This window comes from Archocentrus centrarchus, chromosome 13 (assembly GCF_007364275.1).
Source record: "Archocentrus centrarchus isolate MPI-CPG fArcCen1 chromosome 13, fArcCen1, whole genome shotgun sequence".
NCBI lineage: Eukaryota > Metazoa > Chordata > Actinopteri > Cichliformes > Cichlidae > Archocentrus > Archocentrus centrarchus.
This window is the reverse complement of record NC_044358.1, coordinates 21,021,871-21,047,467: the sequence shown is the minus strand read 5'-3', so window position 1 is coordinate 21,047,467 and position 25,597 is coordinate 21,021,871. Positions and strand designations below refer to the sequence as shown.

General features: G+C 40.1%; 1 protein-coding gene across 1 annotated transcript in view; it reads right to left on the bottom strand.

Annotated features, from left to right (window-relative positions):
- The window catches only part of LOC115790665 (roundabout homolog 2), a 70,349-nt gene that overhangs the window by 33,213 nt on the left and 11,539 nt on the right, over nucleotides 1–25,597 (bottom strand). Inside the window, exons 3-6 of the mRNA XM_030744536.1 lie at nucleotides 7,704–7,861; nucleotides 4,397–4,517; nucleotides 4,179–4,317; nucleotides 1,174–1,301 (exon numbers count right to left, since the gene is read on the bottom strand). Coding sequence (XP_030600396.1) covers nucleotides 1,174–1,301; nucleotides 4,179–4,317; nucleotides 4,397–4,517; nucleotides 7,704–7,861 — 546 coding nt within the window. The remainder of the gene's footprint in view (nucleotides 1–1,173; nucleotides 1,302–4,178; nucleotides 4,318–4,396; nucleotides 4,518–7,703; nucleotides 7,862–25,597) is intronic.

Below are 25,597 nucleotides of genomic sequence, written 5' to 3'. Positions count from 1 at the left end.
GTAGGAACCATTGTCTTTGGAGGTTGACCCACATTGGGCACAATATATATCAAGGTCTTTTTGGTCTTTTGGTCCACCAAAAGCCTGATGCATGTCCATCAAATATATTGCTAGTACTAAGTATAATAATAGACTATTATTTTAAGTGGTCAGTGACAATACATAAGGTCAAATATGTCCTTATTTCAGCCTAAGACATCAGTTTAGTTGTAATTAAAAGCCTTTCTGCTACATTTTGAACTCCTCTAGCTGCAAATGAAATGAGGATTTAGAAATCATTGTGCCACACTCTTCTCAAAACAGCAGATGTGTGTTTGATAGAGTCCTTAATCTGGTGTACATTAAGTCACTGTGTCTGGGGCTTACTTAATGCCTGACTGCAGCAACAGGCATGTTGTCAACATGTCAGTACCTAATGGAGGAACTCATTTACACCATTAGGCATTTATAGTTGCTTTTAAAAACCATTAAGAACGGCATACAGAAAATATATTTTTTTCTAGATAAATGAGCAACATAAATGCCCTTCTGTGGAGAAGAATTAGACAGAACGTGAACTCATGGAACAGGCCGACTGGAATGATGATAGAGTTTGAAACACGGTGAGAGATGGAGAATTAATGAGATGGATGAAATGCTGAGCAACTAAACGGAAAGTACAGCATGTAAAAGCACACACGCACAAAAAAAAAAAAAAAGTAGGAAAGAGGCAACAGAAAACTGCTTGGCTCGGATTTCATTTACACTGAAAAAGGCATTAGTGGATGAAGTCGTCTGAGACTATTTAAACCAAGACACAGAGTGAATGAAAAAAGGGCACTGAGAGCAGGGAGGAGGGAGATAAAGAGACAGGAAGAGAGAGGAGGGGGAGTCATGTCTTATTAATACTGAGACTGCTCTCTGGCAGTGAGTTAACCCACACATCTACCAAACATCTGTCAAATGGCGTAATCCATACGGTTTAGCATAAGCTCCTGGCAGCACCGCTGGACAGGAACTGATATAACACACTGAGCGCTGGACATCAAGTGGGATCAGGATTTGCGCAATGCAGCTGCCATGCGACTCTACCTTATGCGTAAAAATGGCCCTGGATTGAGAGCTTTTATTTTTTATGCATGCCTAAATGTGTGTGCATGAGCTCATGTACAATATGCACAATGTGTTTCTTACCGTGCACTTGCAGCATGGCTGAGGCCTCCGTCTTGCCCACACTGTTCTCTGATGTGCAGGTATACGTCCCTTCATCCTGCTCTTTCACGCGGAACAGACGGAGGTTGTTGCCGTTGCGGATTTCAAACCTGTGAATAAAAAGAGAGCTGATGATAGATCTGGGGGATGCATAGCAAAATAAATAAATAAATGAAAAACCATACTAATCTGCACAAAGAGAAAAATTCTGCCAGTGGTTCAAGATAATGGAATTACTTGTCCTTGCAAGGATTTCTTTGCTATCAGGTGGCATTATCAGGTGGACGAATGTGTCTTATCAGCTTCAGATACTGTCACTGGCTCCAGGAAAATGATTGAAACTGATGAAAATCAATTTGAAACAAGTGAGATTACATTAACACATCGAAGGATTCTTTTTACATGTTTTTGTATACACCGTGGATTAAACATGAAGTTACGATGGACTTTGTAGAGCACCATTATTTATATTATGTACAGTCAAATAATTTTGCTGTCTTTGTCTACACCAGGCATACAATTATGAGAACACAAAGAATGAAATTTGTTTAATTCAATTTATTTCATAGATCAATGAGCAACTGAAGAAAGATATGAAACAAAAAAGATGAAAGATAAGTAAAAGTCAGAAGATAAAAGACAGAAAAGCTTTTTGCAAACATGAAACAACAATTTTCATCATCCTGTTTTCAAGTGGACAAATAAACAGCAGTCACCATGACTCTGCTTTATATTTTGTGCAGGTTTTGACAAAATAGTTCAGTGCATACATTTATGCATTAATGGACCCATTAATGGATGATATCTGGACATATTTAATGAGAAATGTATGATTAGCACTTTATATCTCGGTACAAACAAGGTTTTTATAAAGAAAGACCGCTGCCTGCTGCACAGTCATACCAGCCAAAGTACAGTAATAGCATCAGATGTAGTAGTGTTCCTAATCATATTCTAACATAATGGTCCAAATCTACAGTACATTATTCAATACATGTAGATGAAGGGCTATATGTCTTACACAATTTTGTGTGGATTAAAGCAGCAAGAGACTGTTGGAAAATAGGCAAAGCCAGGCTAGCCAGCTAGATTTCCCTCTGTCTTTATGCTTAGTTCCTGTACACATCCTTTTAGTGGCTGCTGTCTCAAACTTCAAATTAAGCTATAATCTGTAATACACCCTAACAGCAACAGCCTTTGTGAAGCAGCACTGCATTACCACATTAATTCCTTGAATAAAAAAGTACGTAAAATCGTATCTACCAGCCCAGGATGAAAGGGAAACTTCTGAAGGAGGATTCTGACAATTGTCATTTCTCCTCTGCACACTACCACAGTGGATTTAAAATCAAAAAAACAATTAACATGTGACTGAAGTGTGGACGTTTGTCTTTAATTCAAAAGGTTTGACAAAAATTTTTGCATTGACTGTTTAGGAATTAAAGCAAATTTTCATAATTAATGGGACAAACTAAAGTATAAACAAATGTGTTTCCTCTCTTGAGATGCTCTGCCAGGCCTTTACTACAGCCACCTACAGTTTCTGCTTGTTTGTGGGTCTTTCTGCCTTCAATGTTGACTTCAATAAACTAAAAAGCTGCTCTGTTGGGTTGAGATCAGATAACTGACTTGGTCATTGAAAAATATCCCATTTCTTTGCTTTGAGCAACTCCATCTATCCATCCATCCATTTTCTTCCACTTATCACTGTGAAGTGCTGTGCACTTCTAGCCCTGTACACTTCTACACTAATTTATCCTGCTACTTGTATCAGCAGTATCATCAGTAAACACTGGTGACCCAGTTTCACTGGCAGCCATGCATGCCCACGCCATGTGGCATGGGCATGCATGGCGTGGGCATGCTTCAGATCACGAGCCGCTTCTCTCTTTCCCCATACTTTTCCCATCATTCTGGGACATCTTGGTTTTATCTGTCCAATGTTATTTTTTATTTATTTTTTGTTCCAGAACTCTGCAGGTTCTTTTAGATTAGTGGTTTGCACCCTATTGTAAATCCTCTGTATTTCCATTCATGAAGGCATCTCATTACAGACTTTGACAATGATAGTCTACCTCCTTGACAGTGTTCTTGACTTGGTTGGATTTTTTGAAGTTATTTTTCCTAACCATGGATATAATTCTACAATCATCAATTTAAGTTGTCTTCTGTGGTCTTTCAGGTCTTTTAGTGTTGCTTAGTTAACAATGCTTTTTTTTTTTTTTAAGAATCTACCAGATAGTTGATCTGGTCACTCCTAAAGTTTTGGCTTCCTTCACTTGCATAAATATCTCTTTGGATCTCATATTGATAGTTCCAGTGAAAAGCTACCAAATACAAATTCATTACTCGGAATAAATTCCAGATCTTTTAACAGCTTATTATTATTTTTATTTAATATCTTTGGCCACAGCAGCTTTCATGGGCAGTGGAGAGAGACAGGAAATGAGGGAAAGATGCAGGGAAAGGCACACAGGCAAACTAGCAACAGGCTGGGACTCGAACCCACGCCGCCCACACCACAACGCGGTATATGTATGTGGTCGCCGGCTTCACCACTAAGCCACCCAGGCACCCTTAACAGCTGAATTTTTCATGGTATAACACAACAACAGGTCTCATGTGGTCATGAATCTGTTTGTCAGTAACCAGTCTATCTGTAAATATTGGGGATTATTTAAAAAAAGGTTGTAATTACTAAACAGTTAATGCCCTTGATTTAAAGCTGAACATCTTGATTGTTTAATTTAAAATCCAGTGTGGTGTTATACAGAGACAAGGTTATAAAAATTGTCATTGTCCAAATACTTATGTATGTAACTGTATATTAGACTGATATCAGATCAATAGCGAGACATGAGTTAATGAAGAGCCACTGCACATATTTATGTTTTCTAGGACATGTGTTAATACAAGACTCCGCTCAGCCTGTGTGTGCATCAACAGTCTGTCTCTCTGTTTGTCTGTGGTCATGCCCATCAGCTCACCTCCCACGAGGAAGCTCTCCTTCTTCTCGCCGCCATCGCACGGTAGGGGGGGGATCCCCATGGACCTCACACAGGAAATCAACAGTCTCTTCCTCCATGACCACCTGGTTCACAGGCCTCCGTACCAACACGGGACGCTCTGCTGGACAACAGATGCCTTTAAACACGACCACTTTATGCTGTTCAAAGTACTGCCTATGTAATTATTTGAACCTCACCATACACCACCAGCTCTGCAGGATCACTATCCCTCTCTCCAACCATATTACTGCCCACACAGACATACATGCCAGCATCGCTCTTCCTGGTGTGAGAGATCATCAGTTTGCCACCACGCATCTGAAAAACAGCACAGCAGCTCAAGAGATTAGCTTTCAGCATCCCCCGAATAAAGACACCAGACACAAACCAGTGTTATCACCTCAGCCTTAAATAACAAAACACATGTTCAGTTATGTTTGCACTGATGTATAAATCATTAATCATTCCACTTCAAAACACTGTATGAGTCACTGTGGTCTACTAGTACCGTATATATTTCTGTAATGCCTACATTCTACCTACATTATTCTACTTGAAAATCTTACCACAGGTTTTTTTTATTTATTTATTTGAAATTAAATTCAATTAAAGTGACTGATTCCTCTGCTCCTGCTTCAGCTACTGATGTAAACAGTATCTTTCATCAGGCTGTGACTTCCCACATTTCAAAATCTACTTTTCAACAACCAGAGATTGTGTCCAGCTGTTAGTTTTACACATGACAGAACAGAAGAAAAGTGACAGCAGAATTAGAGACACTTTCCGCTCCATAGCATATGAAGGTGTGTGCATTGAATGATAGTCTACGGAAACTGTTGTCAGTCTAAATTGATATCTCTCCCATTGTGTAATAGATTTCTCCTAGACCGTTTGTGGGAATATTTATCAGTCCTGAGGAAAGAAATACAAGCCAAAGTATTTCTACTGAGGTTTATTCTCATAGTTTTACATGTTTATGTTAATCTTGTCTGGCATAGGATTCATAAGACACGGACTTTTTCTTTTTGATTATTAACACCTCTTTTAAGCTCTTTAGAGTATGAAGGAGTGGCTAAATAATAAATCACAGGGTCTTGTTTTTTTTTTATTAATTATTAGTCACATTTTTGGCACCAAAAACTACTGGTTTGGATTTTAGAAGCTTAAAAGGACTTTTTTTGTTTTGGGGCTGAAATATGTTTCTTCAAACCCTGAACCTCATCATTGAAATACTGTACAATGGTTACCAAGTGTGTTTGAATGTGACACCAAGGGGTTCTTTATAAGCATCCACATGATAATTTGGAAGACCTGTTTCAATATCTCCCTAAATCAGATGCATTAGGACATCAAAGCTGCTGTCATATTTAAAAAATGGCACTTTTTGACACCTTGAGAATGAGAATAGGCCATCTGTATTTTTATTATTATTAATATTATTTTTAAAAGCTAAGTAATGTTCTTTAAAGCCTGGTCACAGATTTTAAGTAAGTGTGACTCAGACAGGAGCTGTACCTTTTGTGAACATGTTCAGACATGGATTCATACACATTTATTCACAGCACTAGAGAGTATGTAGGTTTTATTCAAAATAAACTGCAGGGCTCGTGTTCATTTGAAGTGCGGGTCTCTATTGTATTTTTAATAGCTTTTGGACAATAACGGAGCTCCACAGCAGAGCGCAATAATATATATCAGGCTTCAGCTATAAAGATTATGCCCATTATTAGGTTCAGCTCACTGCTGATTTAGGTCTTTCATTGGATTTATATGTATAGAATTACCAATCATGGATATTAATCATTGGAAGCTACAGTTTGCCTATGATAAATTGATCAAAGGGACAACAGTATTTTATGTTACAAAACTAAACACCGTAGTTGTTTTGTGCCTCAGTATCTTTCCAGGGTTCTAGCCAGAGAAAATTTATAGGCTGGTGGTATCGGCGGGAGGGTGGGGGGGGTGTCCCCTCAGCCCCCTCAGTATCGAAAGACCGCTCTTTAGTGCTACTGGCCGCACCCACTAGCAAACTAGTCACAGAGTCAGAGACTGAGACAACATATACACACAGGATAATGAGGGAACAGGCAAAAGGTGAGAGAGCAACTGAAACCAATCACAGACAAAGAGATGAGGGAAGTAGACCTAAACCCAAAGCACACAAGACAAGATACTATCAAAAGAAGATAGAAAGTAACTAACACTGAGACCAGGACTAAGTTAAACAAACTTGATACAGAGACAGAAGATAAACACAGAGATAAGCTTGGAGAAACAAAATGGGGACTTTCTGACAACACAAAGGGGGATTAACAACCTATCATCTAAAGCAGTCAGGAAACTGAAGGCAGGAACTTCATAAGTGCCATCAATGTAAAACATAAATTGAAGGCTAACATAAATCCTATCTCAAAACCCAGAAAAAAACCAAACACTAAAAAATAACAGAAAGCTAAATATGAAGAATCCATAATCCAGAAATATAATACATAGATAGTCAAACCCAGAAAACATCCCAAAAAACTCAAAACCCAGGGACCATGACAGAACTGGTTATGAGGGGGGAGTTTAAGCCCATTTTAAAGGAGCGAGAGAATAGCTTTTTTTGTCATTGTGACTGCTTTTATTGTTGTTGTTGTAATTATCTGTTATTGCATATGATTTGCATGTTTGTGTTCACTTGTCTGTATGGAATATTACTTTCTTTGCTTATACTGTTGTATTTGTATTTGTTGTAACTTCTGCAGTTTCTCTTGAAAAAAGAGATTTTAATCTCAATGAGACTTTTACCTGGATAAATAAAGGCTAATGAGAGGTAGAGGAGGCGGCTGAAGAGAGGGTGGGTGAAAATGGATGGATGGAATTTTATTCATCCCTGGCCACCTCCTGCAGCTCATCCAAAATGGAATTATGCAATTTTACTGGATTATATGTACCTGTGCCAAGGAGGTTGGTTGGATTTGTCTGGTTGTTTATTTGTTTACAAGATTACTCAAAACATTATGGAGTGCAAATTTTACCAGAGGTGGGGCTTGAGCCAACTTAAAGCTGGTTAACCCTCTGAGGTCTGAGTCATCATTAGTGATGACCAGAACTCTAACCCTAATTCTAACCCAGAGAGTAATTTTTGTTTTTCTTTAATCATTCTCCAAAGTCTTGGCAATCAGGGAACAAAGAAAATAATCATTCTAACTGGCACACATCAAAAAATATTTATATATTTTTAAATAAAAAGTCAAGTTTGGCCTTCTCCCAAATATAGGGTTAGGTTTAGTATTACCACCTAAAAAAATAGTGAGACATTATCTTGATGTTGAAGAAAATAGAAAACATTATGAGCCATGAAATGCAGTGTCACTCTGCTCTTGTTTGAAATGTTTTCCATCCCAATTCAGCAAAACAACATGTAAAGATTAATAGAGTAGATTTTATCATGGTTTAAAATGACTGTGCTTTTATCTCAAAGCTATTTTTCGAATCCTTCAGTGTTTATGTAGAACTTACAGTGATGCGCTCATCTTTGGTGCTGACTCGGACATTGTTACGTTTCCAGGACACAGTGGGCTCGGGGTGACCACGTGGAGGCACACACTCCAACACAGCAGGCTCACCAGCAGCTACCACCATGTCACTCGGGGCCTGCCGGAAATCATCTCTCAGGACTAAGAAGAAAACACAAAGAAATCTAATTAGCTTCAGAGGGCCCTGTATGTCTAATGTATTTAAAACAAGGACTGGAAATCAGACCCACAGATCAAGCAAGCAGGAGCACAGCTATATGACTAGCATCATCAAATGAAGCACCAATTTGTCTTGGAAGTAATTTAGGCTGCTTTCTCCTGAGTGAACCAGCTTTCTGCTGAGAGTTTGCTGAAACCAAGTTTTTTTTTTTTTTGCAGAGAAAGTCAATTAATGTGTTTGCATGTGCACGATCCCCAGCATTGTCCTTGTTAGTGTGCGCTTGGTTTTAAAGCCTGCCTCCTACTCTGATGTCTCTCCTGTCAGAACAGATAAATAATGCACATCTCTCATTCCAACATGGAGTAAACAAATAACAGCACATTCATAATTTAGCCCGTGTGCGAGGGAGAAAAAAAAAAAAACTGCCTCTGAATCAATGAAAAGGATTATGGCTCTGATTCAAGTGCTATCTTACAAATCTGCAGCACAGCTCTGAATCAAGTGAAATCAGCACTGACCCAGCAAAGCCTATCCTCGTGTCAATCCTAAAGTTTGAGCTCCCGCCACCCCGCTGATGACGACAGAAGTTTGACACAGCGACCTCTGATATCTTCTAATCTTGTGCTGTGATTGACAGATGAAAAGCCTCAGTGTGAGCTGTGAACTGAGCATTCTCAGGAGACCTGGTGTACAATTGAACTGAATTGACAGGCTAAGATTTTCAATAGACACAGAAAAAAAAGTCTTCACCCGTCATGTTGGACCACATCCTGTAGCTACAGGCTTTTTTCTTCTACAGGATCTTTTCTGAACCAAAGTGTATTATTCCAGTATAATCAATCCATCTCCTTTTACACTGTAATGAATATTTTAACGATTTTTCTGAGGTACAAAGACAAAAGATCTTGTGCTTTTCTGCCAAACTTCATTCAATGACTGCCTTTGGAACAGACTAAACACAAATCCTTTGATGCTTCTCAGCTGGCCAAGCAACATTATTTGAAAGTTTGTTTGGCTTTTTTTTTTTTTTTGGTCTTAATGAAGCGTAAAGAAAGTAATGTGAGCTTATTTGCTCCAACCAAGTGCCAAAAACTGTAGTTCCCCAAATGACCACTGAGGACGACTCCAAAAGCGAGTCATTCCCCACAGGCCCTCAGGTCTCCACTTCTGGTTCCAAAAAAGCCCAGGCGGTAACAGTCATAAAGTAAAAGTCAATAAAGTCCATCTTTGATCTATGGCTCTAATATAAATGCCAAACATTAGCATTGCAGGTTCATTTGCAGTAGCATTTCAAACATTAACAACATTTTGGGGTAGGTTACATGTATGGTGGAAAAACTGAAACAATAATAAGATCCTACTTCTGAGATTAGGGCTATGTTTGTGACTCCATCCTGTTCTTTTTGGTTTTGGCAATTTTAACCAACACTCCAGCAATACAAGCCCAAACTTGCCTTACAGAAGGGTTGGGCAATTAATTTCCCCAAGGGGCCACATGAGAAACATGGACTGTTACGGAGGTGCGCACTAACAGGCTAAACCCAATTCTGCTCAATATTAAATTTTTCTCATTATAAACCACTGATGTCATAAATGGTAACTTTGTAAAAATAAGCTTTTTAAATATATATACTTTGCCTGTTGAATGATTTAAAATAATATTTTTCAACTTGTTTTTTTTTTTTTAAATTCAAAAAGATCATACACCATATTTTAAGAGCATCGCTCTTTCCATACAGGTATTTTCTAATCTTTTTCTACTCTGATTGTGTTTTCATGTGTGTGAGGCTCCATAGTTTGGTGGTTTACACATTCCTCTTACAAGCAACAGATTCCCTGTTCAGTCCCGGGAAGAGACACAAATCCCTTTAGGGTTGTGTCAGTAAGGGCATCTGGTGTACAAATCTGCCAAATCAAACATGCAGAGCCACCTGCTGTGGTGACCTCTTGTGAATAAGAGAGCAGTCGAAAGTAGCTTTCTATTGTGCTTTCATGCATGGCTGCTGGTTTATTAACTTATAGAAAAAAAATGATGGCTCAAACTGGACCTAAAACCCTCTTCCATGATTATGTGAGCCTTGCATTCAATAGCTTGTTAACTGAGTATTATAATCAATGTTTTATTATAATGCAATAAAAATGTCTCTAATCTGCAATGGCTTACAGAAGCCATCCACAAATATAATAGTCTTTTTTTTTTTTAGTTCTGTGCAAAATAAAAATAAACATTGGCTAAAGCTATGAATTTTGAGTAACCATAGCTATCACCGTAAACTGCATACTGTTGCGCTGCAGACAGTGGTGTATAGTAACTGATGGAGTCTTCACTCACTAAGAATTGTGACATTTCTGTAAGCCACCTTAAATTGACTTGCACTTAGTTTATTCTCAGCCAATTATTCTGAGTACATGACTAAATCTATGCAACATTAATTATCCACCGACATGCCTGACAGGTCTGTGTCAACATGGCGGCACTGGCCTTTAATACGGCATCAATATTCAGATCCACTGGACTTGAATAAAATCTCATTTGAAATCACTTTAACACAGCTATTTAAAGACGGAAAATCATTTCTTACTCTTGTTCAACAGGCGTGATTGTCCCAGGGTAATCAGCAATAAATATTCAAAACATAGTGAAGTGCCAGACGGTTGATCCATTTACCTTCTCTGCCCACCTCTCTTTGACTCAGTCAGTGACATAACTAAACTGTACTGAAACAAAGTGGAATTTTAGCCTATTTACTGATTGAAAGCTGTTTTTTTTATTTTTTTTATTAGATTTCTTTTTTGTTTCATGCTATGAGATTTGAAGTGAGAAGTTGTAACAAACTGAAGACTTTTTCTCATTTAGCTCTAGTTATATACTAATTACACTGGGCAACAATTTTTTATTTTTTGAATGTTGTCTAGATTTCTACAACTGATTTAGGGTATTTTTGCCCTGCTGAATCAGGAAATGGCATCCGTTTTTCTCCATCAGGTTAGGTTTTTGTGCTAAGTTGATTTGAAAAAAAATCAGATCTTGTGACAAAATCGATTACATTTTTGTGGCATTATCAGCTGATTTTTGTCAACACATATCATCCTAAATATGTTTTTAAGAGAAAAAAATGTTTTTCCAACAACATATATTGATTACCTGATAGAAACATCGATTACTGTAAACTGAAAGGTGGGCAATGATAAAGGTAAGTACACGTAAATTGCATGTTGCTTCACCATTGTTCAAACTTCAGGGCTTGAACCTCCTTTTCTTCGAACTCCTGGAATGCCCAGCGGCAGGGAGGTCTCTCTTCAGAGTCCAACAGTAGTCAGCCATCATGACTGCGTCCCAGCGACCCTAATACCTGGTCTCCATCTCTTTCATGTCCTGATGGAATCTCTCCCCCTGCTCATCACTCATTGAAACCAGGTTCTCAGGAAACCGGTCCATATGTGAAAATAGGTAGTGCATCTTGACGCTCATGTTGCAGTCCAGGTTTCTGAAAGCAGTCAGCATGTTGTTGACAAGTTCCGCGTAGTTTCTGGCCTTATTGTTGCCAAGAAAGTTCTTCACTACCAGAACAAATGCCTTCCACGCTTCCAGTTCCACTTCGTTCATTGAGTTTTCAAACTCTGGATCTCTGATGAGCTGACGGATCTGAGGACCGTCAAAGATGCCAGCTTTCAACTTCTCCATGGTCAATCCTGGAAAAGCCTGGCACAAGTAAGTGAAACAGTCACCATCCTTGTCCAGAGCCTTGGTGAACTGCTTCATTAAGCCGAGCTTGATGTGCAGTGGTGGGAAGAGTATTCTGTTTCTGTCCACCAGAGGGTCGTTGATGACGTTCCTTTCTTTGCAAGGCACCAATTCCTCCCACACAGGCCAGTCCTTCTTCGTGTAATGCTGAGCATGGTCCCTACTATCCCACATGCACAGAAAACATGAGTACCTGGTGAAGCCAGACTGTTGTCCCAACAAAAAGTTCACCATCTTCAGGTCAACACAAATAAACCACTTATGCTGATCATAACCAATTTTCTCCAGCACATACGTCACCGCTTCATACTTCTCCTTCAGTGTAGTGGAGTGAGCGATGGGTACAGAGGCAAACTTTCCTATACACTTCGTGGGGCGGCTGCCCCATTAACTTTAGTTTCGATCCACCAACTTTATGCTTTGCCGCACCAATTTTTGGAAGACTTCGAGGTTTTATGACTTCAAACTGATCCCTTTTCGACATAATCACCCAGAACTATCGGACCTGAATACTTCTTGTCATTAAAATAATCATTTTCAATCAAAACAATTATTCGACATCGCATTTTACCCCTCCAACTTCTTCATATGCTCCACATATGCGTACATGTGAACAAAAACGTAAAAAAGGACATGTGGCCATAGCTCAAAAACTTGACCTGATTGAGCAAAACCAATGTGATTTTTGGATTCAGCGCATCAGATTCGTCCTAAATCAGCTGAAAAAACGCAGACAACAAATTTGTTGTTGACCAGTGTTATTATTCACAGTCAAATCATGGGGGTGCCACAAAGAGAAATACCCTCCAAAACCTTCCCAACAACACGGCTGAGGAACTTTTATAGAACCAAAAGCAAAGACATATACTAGTCAAAAAAAAAAAAAGACACATAATAGATTGTCTCTCATACTGTATGTAATCACTAAAAGGTTAAGAAAAAGTTCAAGTCACACTTTTTTTTAAAAAATATGTCACTGAATACAAATATGTCGTTTGGTTCGGGTTAGCCATTAAAAACTACTTGGTTAGGTTTAGAAAAATATTGTGGTTTGTGTTCAAATACAATGTTGTTTAAAAGTTTGTTTTCCAAGTCGCCGTTGTGACACCTCCCTACCTTCTTCTGACACAAAATAGATTTCTTACTGAAATTACTTATGAATTTGTGTTCACGAACATAATTTGTGTCCATGAAAAAATAGATTCATTTTTTTGTTTCACAAGCTCCTGTGAGACCGGGCTGGAAGGGCACGATCACAGGTTGGAACACCTCATCTTGGTACATCACTCCAGACAGATTTCCACCAAGAGCGATCCGATCAAAGATGGTTCTCTCACGGACATGCAAGGCTACAGCAACAGCTCAGACATGCATATCAGCATCCAGCATACCAATAACCCGGCTTCCAAACATCCCTTTTTTTTAGTCTGTGGTATTGAAAATTGTATCAAGTATTTTCCTGGGTCTTACTATCAACTTTAAAATTCTAGCATCGTGACAACCCTAGCTCTGAGAACACTGGCTCAAGAATACAGTAAATTGAACCAAGTATGAGATATATGAGGGAGTTCGTTTGTATTTGGTAAACAAATTACCAATCCCACCACTGACTAGAACCAATCGACAGGAACTGGAATCTGCTCACAGAATATGTTTGGATTTTTTAAGACATTAAAATGGATGGAGTACAACCAAAAAAGACATTCCTTATGAAACTCTATTCATCAAATAACCCTGAAGCTGCTCACTTGGCTGCCTATTTCAAATGCTTTGCTGAGCTGAAGGGCTAATTGAAAGCACTGCATTATTTTTAGACCTCAGTCTGTAAGGCCTGGTTAGATAGGAGCACTGAGGCCTTTGTTTCACTGCCACGGTGACTGAAGTGAAAAAGTTATGGGCAGGGAGCTAATCCCTGAACTGTACACATGCACACACATCCGCAGACATCAGTGCGCACACAGAAAGCCCATGCACGCACACACCTTTAGCATTTAAGCCCCAGAGTCCCCAGGCACAGACTCACAGAAAGTGGGACATTTGAGGGTCGAAACAAACGCCAGAGAGCAGAATTTCTGCCATCATTACCCCCAAACACTGCAACGCAAGCTCCAAAATGTTCTTTGAAGCTGTGTTCAAGTTAATGTGATCCTTTCCTGCTCTGACTTTAAAGCTCGCCATGCCAAACAGAGTTTCCCATGGATGTTTATATGCAATGACGATCCCAACACGGAATTGACAAACCTCTTCAGAAACACAGACGAACCCCCTCTCCTGAGGGGCTGCTGTCCCTAATATAACTTCTCGGACATAATACAACTGGATCTACCAAGTAATCTCCTGTGCCAGACCCTGCACTCTTTCTTCTTCCATTCTCACTAGGCTCAGACAAGCAGTGTGATAACTGCAGGGCAGTTAAGAACTGACCCTGACTCTGCTGAGACAAATCCTCATATTCCCCAAGGCACTTTCTGTGAGCTCAAACAATGGCAAAGCAGCCCTAAATGACTTTTGGTGGTAGATTGTTTTATGTGGTGGGTATTCCACAAGCTCCCATTCATTTCAACTATTTTAATATTTCAGGGATATACAGATTAAGATATGTAATCTCCCGGAAAATATTCATCACTTAGTTTTAAAGTGATATTATAGACTTCAGCAAACAAGAGCTAAACACTGCAGAAAGGCCATCTGTTGATGTTTTTTTTTTTTTTTTGGAAACATGAACAATAGAGATTAATCACATAAAAAAATGGCTTTGTACTGCATGTATATGGTTGAATAGCAGTCCACAGATTGTTTATACACAGCGGCTGAAAAAAGCACGATGTGCGAGTGTGACAGACAGGAGAGTGGGGGAAAAAAAATCTGCAGAGGTTTTGTGCAAAACACGAGGTGACAGCGAGTGTGGGAAGGAGACATAGCAGACAGCATGGGCTTTGACAGATGTGTGAATGCACAACTGGCTCCGTGTTTTCATGGCTGACAGGTAGGAGGATGGACAGAAGGGTGAAAGGTCAGCAGCAAGCGCACATTTTGGAGAGTCTGAGATGACCCGCTGCTTGACTCCGATTGTTCTTTTATTTCGGAGAGCAGTAAACCCGTTAGGGAGGTGGTCTAATCCCATTGCTGTGATACTGCCCTGTCATAGCTAATGGAGACTTTGCCTACAGAGAAGAGAGATTGCTTTAATCCACCCATTGTCTGATTGTGTTGTTGGGCGATGAGAAGGCACTCCAGGGCAAACACCCATTATGACAAAGACTTGATCATAAATCCCTCCATTTTCCAAAAATGCAATGCTGTTTCAATTACAAATCGGAACCATGTGAAGACATTCTGCAATATTAGCAAGCCCTGACAGAATTCATATAAATCATACCAGTGGTGCACATTTGCACAACTGCATACTAAAATTTAGGCTGACCGATTTCATGCACCAAAAAACAAATATTTTATAAACTGTATTCATCAGGGATAATACCTGCACATTCTTTATACTGAAAGGAAAACAGAAAGCAGGAGAAGCCAAGAAACAAGCTGCAACCAGAACTTTGATTCCTTTATAATCCCTCATCAGGAGTAAGAGGAACATCTGGCTCTAAAGCCTTTTAAGCAAGTTTTATTTTTTATTTGTCCTACTTTATTCTAATCCTGGCACACCATGTGACCGTCTCCTCGCTGAAACAGCCAGACATTCACATTCATGATTTCTAAATAGGCACAACTACTACTTCCCCCCCTGCTTGTTTTTTCTTTCTTTCTTTTTTAAGCAAAAAAGCCCGTTTGGAAGAATAGGTGAATGGATTTCAGTCTACTCCTACTGTTTCATTATTCTGGTTTTTCAACAGGCAGGCAAGGCAGCCAGTTACTGGCAGCCCTACAGTGAAAAGGGAAGGGGGGAAAGGCAGAATTGTGACTGCTGTTGGCATTTCGGAGCTGTGCAAGTTCCTTACTACAAGGTACTCCAGAAGTGAGCAGCAGCAGCTACACAAAAACACATCTCATGGTTCAGAAATGAAGGTAGGAGCTGTTTCTGCTACGTTTTACATACCTAGCATTTTGAGTGAATCAAGGACATGACTTCCAGTTTTCTGCAAGAGAAAACTCCTTCTTAGAGCTTTGGTGGAAACATAAGATCTGCAAACAAAACCTGTCGTATCTTAAAATTGCTAGTGGCCACTGTGATCATGCCTTTTTCTTCTACTGGAATACACTGCAACAAAAACAACAACAGGGTAATAACCCAGAACAGAGTTTTCAAAAGGTGCCGAGACATGAGCTGTCAACAGGAATAACAGGAAAACTCAGGATCCTGACACTTACCTGTAACAAAATGCAGCAAGGCTTTTGTTACAGGTAAGTTTATATCCAAATGTCAGTTGTAGGCTACAAGGTCTATATTTCTAAAAAAAAGAGGGAAAAAAAGCATTTTAATCCTGTCAAGTCTGCACCATGAAATAATTGAATAATTAAAGAGTATTTATTGAACCTTCTTACAAATTAAAAACAAATAAAATAGAAATTTGAATAAGAGTTTTATTTGTATAATGTTTTCTACATTTGAGTGCTGCAATTTATTGCTTGAAAATTCAGTGTGTAATTTATTCAGGTTTTTCGGGGGCAAAAAAGTCACAAACTCAAGGTTAAAAACTCACAAAAACTCATGTATTAAATATTATACACGTGGCTCTACGGGATTAACATTTTAACAGTATGCCACTTACTGCTGATTCTCCAAAATATGTTCCAGAATGTACCTTGATTTTGGGCCATCATTCATAGCATTTTTTTTTTAATTATTTAGAGGGGAAGAATAATGACCAGAACAGATATCGGTGATGTAGTAGTTCATCTGGCTCACAATCTATCACAATTCACAGGTTATTGCAAGTAAAACAGCAAATGTGACCTTGATTAATAACAGATATTTGGGTGAATACCTGTTAAGTGATCATTGTGTGTAAGTTTGATTAAATTCTGCCCAATACTGAAGGAGGAGCAATGATTCTTGTGAACGGTGGACAGATGGATGCCTCGCCATGACATGGCATATTTCTGTGACTAACTACTAGCCAGTCAGAGAATACATACACTCAGGGGCGTGGTGGCCATCGGGAGGTTCGGGAGGTTCCCAAACGGCCGGTCATTTCCAGGCCAAACCGGTCGGTGATAGGAATTTTTTTTTTTTACCCAATTAAGCACAGCAGCGCTCGCACTGCAGCTCCTGTGGCCACAGGTGCAGTCTGCACCGGCAAATAAAGTTCTCTTGTTTTAAAATTATGGTTTCTCCGTTGTACAATCGGATATAAGGCCTGTCCAAACGAAGCTCCCGGGCGGAATTTCAACTCCAGCCCGCCCCTGCATACACTGCTTAAAAAAATTAAAGAAACACTTTTTAATCAGAGTATAGCATCAACTCAATTAAACTTCTGGGATATTGATCTGGTCAGTTAAGTAGAAGAGGGGATTGTTAATGAGTTTAAGCTACTTTGGGTTTAATGAAATTAACACCAAGTGCACTAGAGGAGCAACAATGAGACAACACCCAAAATAGGAATGGTTTTACAGGTGGAGACCTGTGACATTTTTTTTTTTTTTTTTTTTTTTGTCTCCTCATCTTTTCTGACTGTTTTATCACTAGTTTTTCATTTGTCTAGGGTGGATGTCACTACTGGTAGCATGAGGTGAACCTACAGAGGTTGCAAAGATAGTCTAACTCCTCCAGGATGGCACATAAATATGTGCCATTGTCACAAGGTTTGCTGTGTCTCCCAGCACATTCTCAAGAGTATGGAGGAGATTCTAGGAGACATGCGGTTACTCTAGGAGAGCTGTACAAGGACACAGAAGGGTCTTAACCCATCAGCAGAACCGGTACACCCACTTCGAATGTTATTAGTCCATTAAATGCACATTATTAACAGTTATCAGACCCATAGTTAAGGGCCAGGAGGGGCCATCTCCACCTCCTAGCTGGTCAAAAAGGTTATCATCGTTCTAGTCGAGGATGAACATCTAATCGATGTTACAGTGTGATGTGGACTGGAGTGGATGTCTGGAGTGGATCTGGATTCTGCTGTAATTAGTGATAACAGCCTACTCAGACGGCTAGCAGGTGCAGGAGGGCCAGTCTGAACTACACTTATGGGACTGATAACTGTTAATAAAGTGCATTTAAAGACTGATAACTTTCGAATGGGCTGAATTAGAGCTGTAGCTGGCTGCTGGGAGGGACTACGATGAATCCAGATCCATTTGAATCGAACATTCGAATCGGCTGACCGGTATCTGCTGGCAGGTCCACCACTGGCACCCTCTGCTTTTCACAGATGAGACCCGGTTCACCTTGAACACATGTGACAGACGTGAAAGGGTCTGGATACAGTACCCTGACTGGCATTTAGGGGTGTAAATGTACAAAATTTCACAGTTCACTTCATTTGCCTATATGAAATAAGTATTTCTGGATCAAATGATGATTTATGTGACCAAAACAAACAAATTACTTAGAACTTCTTTATTCCTTGGGAACAATAACAAAAAATAACTTTCAATGAACATAAAAGCCACATTTGACTAGAAAACAAATGAAAATTGAGTTAAAAAAAAAACAAAAAACAACTAATGATCAGTTGATCAATGTCTACTACATATCACCTGAGAGGTCTGTTATTGTTTCACTTCTAAAACACAATGCAACACAACATGCCTCAGAAAATAAAGGAGACAAAATAATCCCTTTCTGATGAGATTCATGAGAAAAAAATTAATCAGTATCTACATATCATCTTATTATCACCTCATGATTATTTATTCCCGTTATTGCTTTTCAGCAGATCAGACCTGCGACCCTTCAGGAACCGGCTAATCAACAACAGCTGGTTATAAGCTAATACCATGCCAGCTAATGTTAGGCTCGAAAAATCACACTTTCCCTCTGATAAACAGTTCGTTTACATTCTCACATCATACTCCAAGCCGTCCACAACCTTAGATCCACCTGAAGAAAGTTTCAACAACCTGGGCTAACAGCAGCTAAATCAGCAGCAGCGGTTACTAACAGAGAAGTCCGGGAAATCCTCACCAACTCACCTGAATATCACTGTCATCGGACAGAAGGGACCTTCTCTCACTCATCGATTCATTTCAGACTCTTTTCACAAAGTTTTAGAGCCCCCCTCCAGAGTAAACAGACGTGGACGCTTCATGAGGTAAACAGTGATCTTACGATCTGCACTCACTAGATAAACGCCAGCCAGAGCATTTGAGTAGACTTCAGAGTAAAAAAACCCAAAATATCCATTCACGGTTCAGTTCACCAAACCGTGGTTTCTATATCGTGGTTATCAACAGTTCTACTGCCACTGGGTATGGGAATGAAATCCTTGGACCCACTGTCAGATCCTACTCTGGTGCAGTGTTACCAGTGACTGCCCCCCCGCCCATGTTCGCCTGACCTAAATCCAATAGAGCACCTCTGGGACATTAAGTTTTGGTCCATCCGATACCGCCAGTGCTCACTGATGCCCTGGTCTAGATCTGGGGGAATTTCCCCCTCAGGACACCATCGTCTCATTATACAAGCACACTGGGGCCATACAAACTACTGAGTACAATTTTGAGTTGCTAGACTAGCCTACCCATCATTTTCCACTTTGATTTTTAGGGTGTCTTTGAATTCAGCCCTCTGTAGGTTGATAATTTTCATTTCCATCAAATGATGTGGCAGCATTTTGTGGGGGTCACTGATCTGTCAGTATATCTGTGTGACTGGCACTTTATCAATCATTTTCCCAGCGAATGCCATCAATCTCCAGCAACCACTCACAAATGGTTGGGGAATACTTTTTTTTCCCTCAGGACTGGTGGTTGCCAGATTGTCGCAGACTGGTCTCTAAGCTTGTGTGACTGGGGCCTGATTCACTTGATCCTATTGTCACCACCACCACAAGTTAATGTCAACATTAAGATGTTTGCAAAACCTTAATATAAAAGTAGGGTTGCTGAGTGATTGTGTCATTTTGCAGGAACATCACTATTTGTTGAGGAATTAATGAATTTCTGTTTTAATGAGGTTCTGGATATACTCTGAATGTCACTGAATGTGAATTGCTATTTAATGCGAATTTCCGTGTATGTAAATGGCAACATATTTGCAATTTTCACTGAGTTATCACACTTAAAATCAACTTGACCCCATTCATTTGCGGTCCAATAGCAGACTGACTGTCTCATTATCATTTTATTGCCACCTTGATCACCAAAGTTGCTCTGAAGATGGCGGCAAACTGCAAGTGGTTGCAGACCTGGTCCCTATCGTCAAAGCAATCGTTTTAAAGGCAGGAAGATCTGGTTAACTGGTCATAGCCGCAGGCTCCAACCGCCATTTTCCCTAATGTGACTGTAGCATAAAACAAATAGGCAAAATATTGGTCCGTGAATCATTTCAAGCCAATCTTTAACATCTTAAAAGGAAAACTAAACAATCCCCAAAAATGAGTAAGAGACAGATTATGCTAAGAAATCTTGAGCTGAATCACCGTGCACTCGACAGTGGGTTGCATCAGACAACTGGTTAGCTGTAGACTAATTTTAATGTTGATATTTAGGTTTTTTTTTTTTTTTTTATAGCCCTAATGAGATTTTCATTCCAACCTGTACCAGTCTTTCTGTTCAGTTATCCAGTGTGTGGCACTTTGGAAAAAAATGTTGCCCACAAGAAAAGCAAATTATTGAGTGACAGCAAATTATCAGCTGTCTTTTTATTTTATATGTACTGGGCAGCATGTAGTCTTTATTTGACAGTACACAGTAGAGAAAGACAGATACCTGTAAGTGAGCAGGGAAATGACATGCAGCTAGAGTCTGGCAGGCCCTGAACCAGCAACTCTGCTGCTAAGAGCTTTTTTAGGCTATATGATATGTACCCTAAACAATCTGCCACTGGGTCACTCCCATAGTCAGCTTTTTCAATACATCCATAATGTCCTCTGAGAAGCAGTATCACATGAATATAACTGACCACAGTGTAAAAAATGTGGAAAAATAAGAAAATGGAAATCTGCTTCACCCTAGAGTCAGCAAACAAATATTTCTGTGAGAGAATTTAAATTAAATCAGTGTGAATGAACAGAAAGATGAAACAACGGCCAAAAATGCTAAGCATCTCTAATTTAGTTTCCTGTGATCAGCTAGAATTTAATTTGCATTCTGAAAAATGTGGCTTACACTTAAAAAAAAAAATCCAAATATGATTCACATGGGTTCCGAGACCTACTGTTATTCATAACACCCTACAGTTCAGAGGAATTAGAACAATTTGCACAGTATTTCAAGCAAAAGTATCACATGTGGCTAGTGCACTGCAGATAAAAGTCTTAGTCATGCTGCCAAATACATTATGCATCAGTCACCGGCAATAAATGAGTAATTAATGTGGTAAAAACCAGGTTAGTGTCAGCACTCCTGCTCCCTGTTCTGAGCAGCAACATTCAAACAGATGCATCAGTATTCATTTCTGCTCAGTGGGAGATTTAAGCTCTTCCTCCTCCCACCTGTTGTCCTCAGACTCCTGCATAACACAGAGCCACCACCACCACACATTTCTGCAAGACCACCAGCTTAAAACTGGCCTCTCATTAACACTGAACATTTCCCCCCGCCCTTCCTGCCAGTGCTAATTGGGTCACTATTTACCCCACAGTCAGCACAACCTCACACAGAGGGGAGGGGGAGTCTAAGACCACCATCATGCTGTCTTAGCATATGCCCTGGTTAGCTGCAGGCACAGAGATTAGAGCAAAACAGGCACTTATTAATACTGTTAGTCACTTGGTGCCTGCAGGTGAATCATCCCTGCACCAGTATGATTGTACTGTAATCTGCACCAACACAAAGCTAAATTTTATTATCAACAACTCAAAAGAGGCAATGTGACAGCATTATATTTCCTCCCAGCTTGGATATCTGCATTACTTGCAGACACTTATGGTTCCCAATATAACGGATATCTGAGGAGGCTGTCCCTATTTTTGGACCCGAGCCACAGATGAGGTCAGCCAGCCGTAAGCGCTTACACACACATACACACTGCCAGAAAAGAAGCCTCAGTATGGTGGAAGATAAGGCTGTGCTCAAATTGCTGTTTTGTGTTTTTTAACGAGGACAATTCGACCTTGCTAATCTGTTAGGCTCCTTCCCCTAATCAACCCACTGACTAATCCATTTCCTCATGCCAAAGAGAGCTGCGGTTCAGCCCAGGGCCGAGCCGCGCTGGCACGACGAGGAGAGAAGGAAGACAATGGCACGTGTCCTGGACGGAGGAGGAAAAATAACAGACGTGGCTCCACGAGGGAGTTTTTTTACTTCAGTGCACTTCCACCAACAGATGAGGAAGCTCACACACTGTAGTCCTCAGCAGGAAGCAAACAAATAACATAGCTTTAAAGGCACGCTCTCCTGATCTTGTTTGTACACACTGAGAGGTGACTCTGAGGCGAGGTGATGATTATCTGACTGCCACAGAGAAGTCCCGTACATAAACAATCAACAGTGCTGCCCCAACACAAAGAAACGAGTAAGGCCTTACCTTCTGTATCAACTGTAAAAATCCTCATATTTTACGAGTTCTGGTTGCTCAACCAAAATCCTCAAAAATATGAGGATTTTGAAGAGATAACATTTGAAGACATTAACTTGGACTTAGGAAATTATAATGGGGGAATTTTCTGACATTTTCTTTACTAAATGTTAAATCCACTAAGAGAGAAAATTATAAAGAGAGTAAATCAACAAATAATGATTAGCTGCATTTTTGGGGGGCTCAAGCTTTCCTTAAGTAGTTTGCACACTTGAGCTATAACAAAATAATTATCTCATTTTATCAAAGCATAATTTATTTCTGCATGGCATTACTTCAAAAAACATGACTTCATGGGTCATGCTGGGTGTATACTTGCCTGCAATTAGCAAAATGGCCAATCAGCACGGATAACTTCTGTGTTACTTTCAGTCACAGTTGTTTGGGAAGCTGTGGGGACCTTCCACTTTCCTGATGACCAACAGAACCACAATAGCCACATTACAGAAAATATGCCAAGCTGAAATCAATCAGAATCAGCCTTTAATAGTAACTCATAAGCATTACCCAACCAAGAAATCCTTTACTCAGTAGTGCAAGCAAGAAAGATGCAGCTGACCTCAGTATGCACTGATTTCTCTGATATCTACCTCATGCAATTACAATGCTCTGCATGTAAGTATAATCAATAAAATGCATATTGTGATGTATTTTGGGGGGTTAATCCCTCTATTTGATGAGATTGCACACACAAAAAAATTGATGAGCTCTCTACTGATGGTTCTGCAACAAGAGTCTAGCTGCTTGTTGACAGTTATTTGGAGAGCAGACACAGTAGTATAGGAGTATATGAAACTTGGCATAAGCAAGTCATTGCATCTCCTGAACAATTATAGTTAGGTCCATAAGTCCATTCATCCACTTTCTTTGGCTTATCCGGGGCCAGGTCATCGGGTCAGCAGCCTAAGCAGAGAAATCCAGACTCTCTTTTCCAAGCCACCACCTCCAGCTTATGAGGTGTTCCCTGGCCAGCCAAGAGATGTAATCTCAGGGCCTCCTCCCAGAACATGCCAGGTCATATTTGTAAATGTCAACTGGTTCTCAAACATTTTACCTGGTAAAAATACATGTTTAAAAAAAAAACACGTCCAGAACACGTCAGCCAGGAAGTGCCCAGGAGGCATCCTAGTCAGATCCCTGAATGACCTCAACTGGTCCCCTTGGAGGAGTAGCAGCTCTACTCTAAGCCCCTCTCAAACGACTGCACTCTTCACCCTATCTCTAAGCGAGCCACCCTTCGGAGAAAGCTCACTTCCTCCACTTTTATCTGCAATGTCATTCTTTTGGTCGCTACCCAAAGCACATGACCATAGGTGAGGGTAGGGATGTAGTTTGACCAGTAAACTGAAAGCTTCACTTTTATACTCAGTTCTCTCTTCACCATGAAGGACAGGTGCAGCATCAGCATCACTGCAGACGGAGACTCAGTCCAACTGTCAATCTCCCGCTCCCATCTCCCCTCACTCGTGAAAAAGACCCCAAGATACTTAAACTCCTCTACGTGGGGCAGCAACTCATCCCTGACCTCTGATTCCACCCTTTTCCGGCTGAGGACCATGGTCTCAGACATGGATATGCTAATTCTCGCAACCCGTCACCTCACACTCAGCTGCGAACTGCTCCAGTGCGAGCTAGAGGCCTCCACCTGATAAAGCCAACAGGACCACATCATACACAAAATGCAGAGATGAGATTCTGAGGTCACCAAGGTGGAAGCCTTCCAGCACTTGGCTACGCCTAGAAATTCTGTCCATAAAAATTACTCTATGGCAATGCCATTCAATTCTGTTAGTAATAGTTTGTTTTCTTTCTGTAGTTTTCCCTCTGTGCACCATCACACTGTTTTAAAATAAACAATCAAGATGTGATTGAAGTGCCTACTTTCAGCTTTAATTAGTTTAACAAAAAGTTTGTGTTAACTGTTTAGAAATTATAGTCATTTTTTTACTTAGCCCCCCATTTTCAGAGTGTCAAAAGTAATTAGATGAGCTAAAATCATTTTAAATGTGAGAGCTGTTTTTAATACTTGGATGAAAATCCTTTGCAGTCAATGACTGCAAATGCTGTTTTCCCCTTTGAGATGCTCTGCCAGGCCTTTACGGCAGCCGCTTTCAGTTTCTGCTTATTTGTGGGTCTTTCTGCCTTAATTTTTGTCTTCAGAAACTGAAAAGCATGCTCTTTTGGGTTGAGATCAGATAACTGATTTGGCCATTGAAGAATATCCCATTTCTTTGCCTTGAGAAACTCTTGGGTTGCTTCTGCAGTATGCTTTGGGTCATTATCTATCTGCACTGTGAAGTGCTGTCTGATCAGTTCTGCAGCATTTGGCTGAATCTGAGCACAGAGCATAGCCCCGTTCACCTCAGAATTCACCCTGCTACTTCTATCAGCAGTCACATGATCAATAAACACCAGTGACTCGGTTTCACTGGCAGGCGCATCACCTCCACCATTTCTGACAGATGATGTGGTATGCTTCAGATCATGAGCTCTTCTTTCCTTCTCTGTGCTTTTTTCTAACCATCATTCTGGTATCAGTTAATCTTGGTTTCATCTGTCCAATTTTTTTTTCAGAACTGTGCAGGCTCTTTTAGATGTTTGTTTTTTAGTCTAATCTGGGCTTCTTGCTCTTGAGTGTAACCAGTGGTTGTAAATTCTATGTATTCATGAAGGCATCTCTCACTTGTAGACAGCGATACTGCTACCTCATCAAGAGTGTTTTTGAATTGGCTAGATTCTGTGAAATTTGGCTCAAATTTGTGCTTCATGTCATTTTCTTCTTTCTGCTGCTCCCTTTTAAGTTGCCATAGCAGATCATCTGCCTCCATCTCACCTTATCCCCAGCATCCTTTTCTGTCACACCAATCCCCTGCATGTCCTCCTTCACAGCATCAATGAACCTCTTCTGTGCTCTTCCCCTTTTCCTCAATTCTGGGAGCTCCATATTCAACAACATGTCCACTATCCCTCCTTTGCACATGTCCAAACATCTTAGCTTTGACTCTCTAACTGTCTCCAAAATGCTCAACCCGAGCTGTCCCTCTGATCTACTCATTTCTAATCTCTGTCCACTCTCATCACTCCCAACAAAAATCTTAGCATTTTCAACTCTGCCACTCAAACTCTGTTTCCTTACTTTCTGCATTCTACCATTAAGAGCAGCATCTGTAGGTATAGTTTAGTAATGCAGTTGTGTAGAAACTGTGCAAGCTAAAGCCACAAAACTTAAATTTAATTCAAAATGAATTGTATGTCAAAAATGGGTGTTGTCCTGCAGATGAGCACTGAGTAAGGGACACCGGAGCTTATAAACAAATAATATTATAACCACAA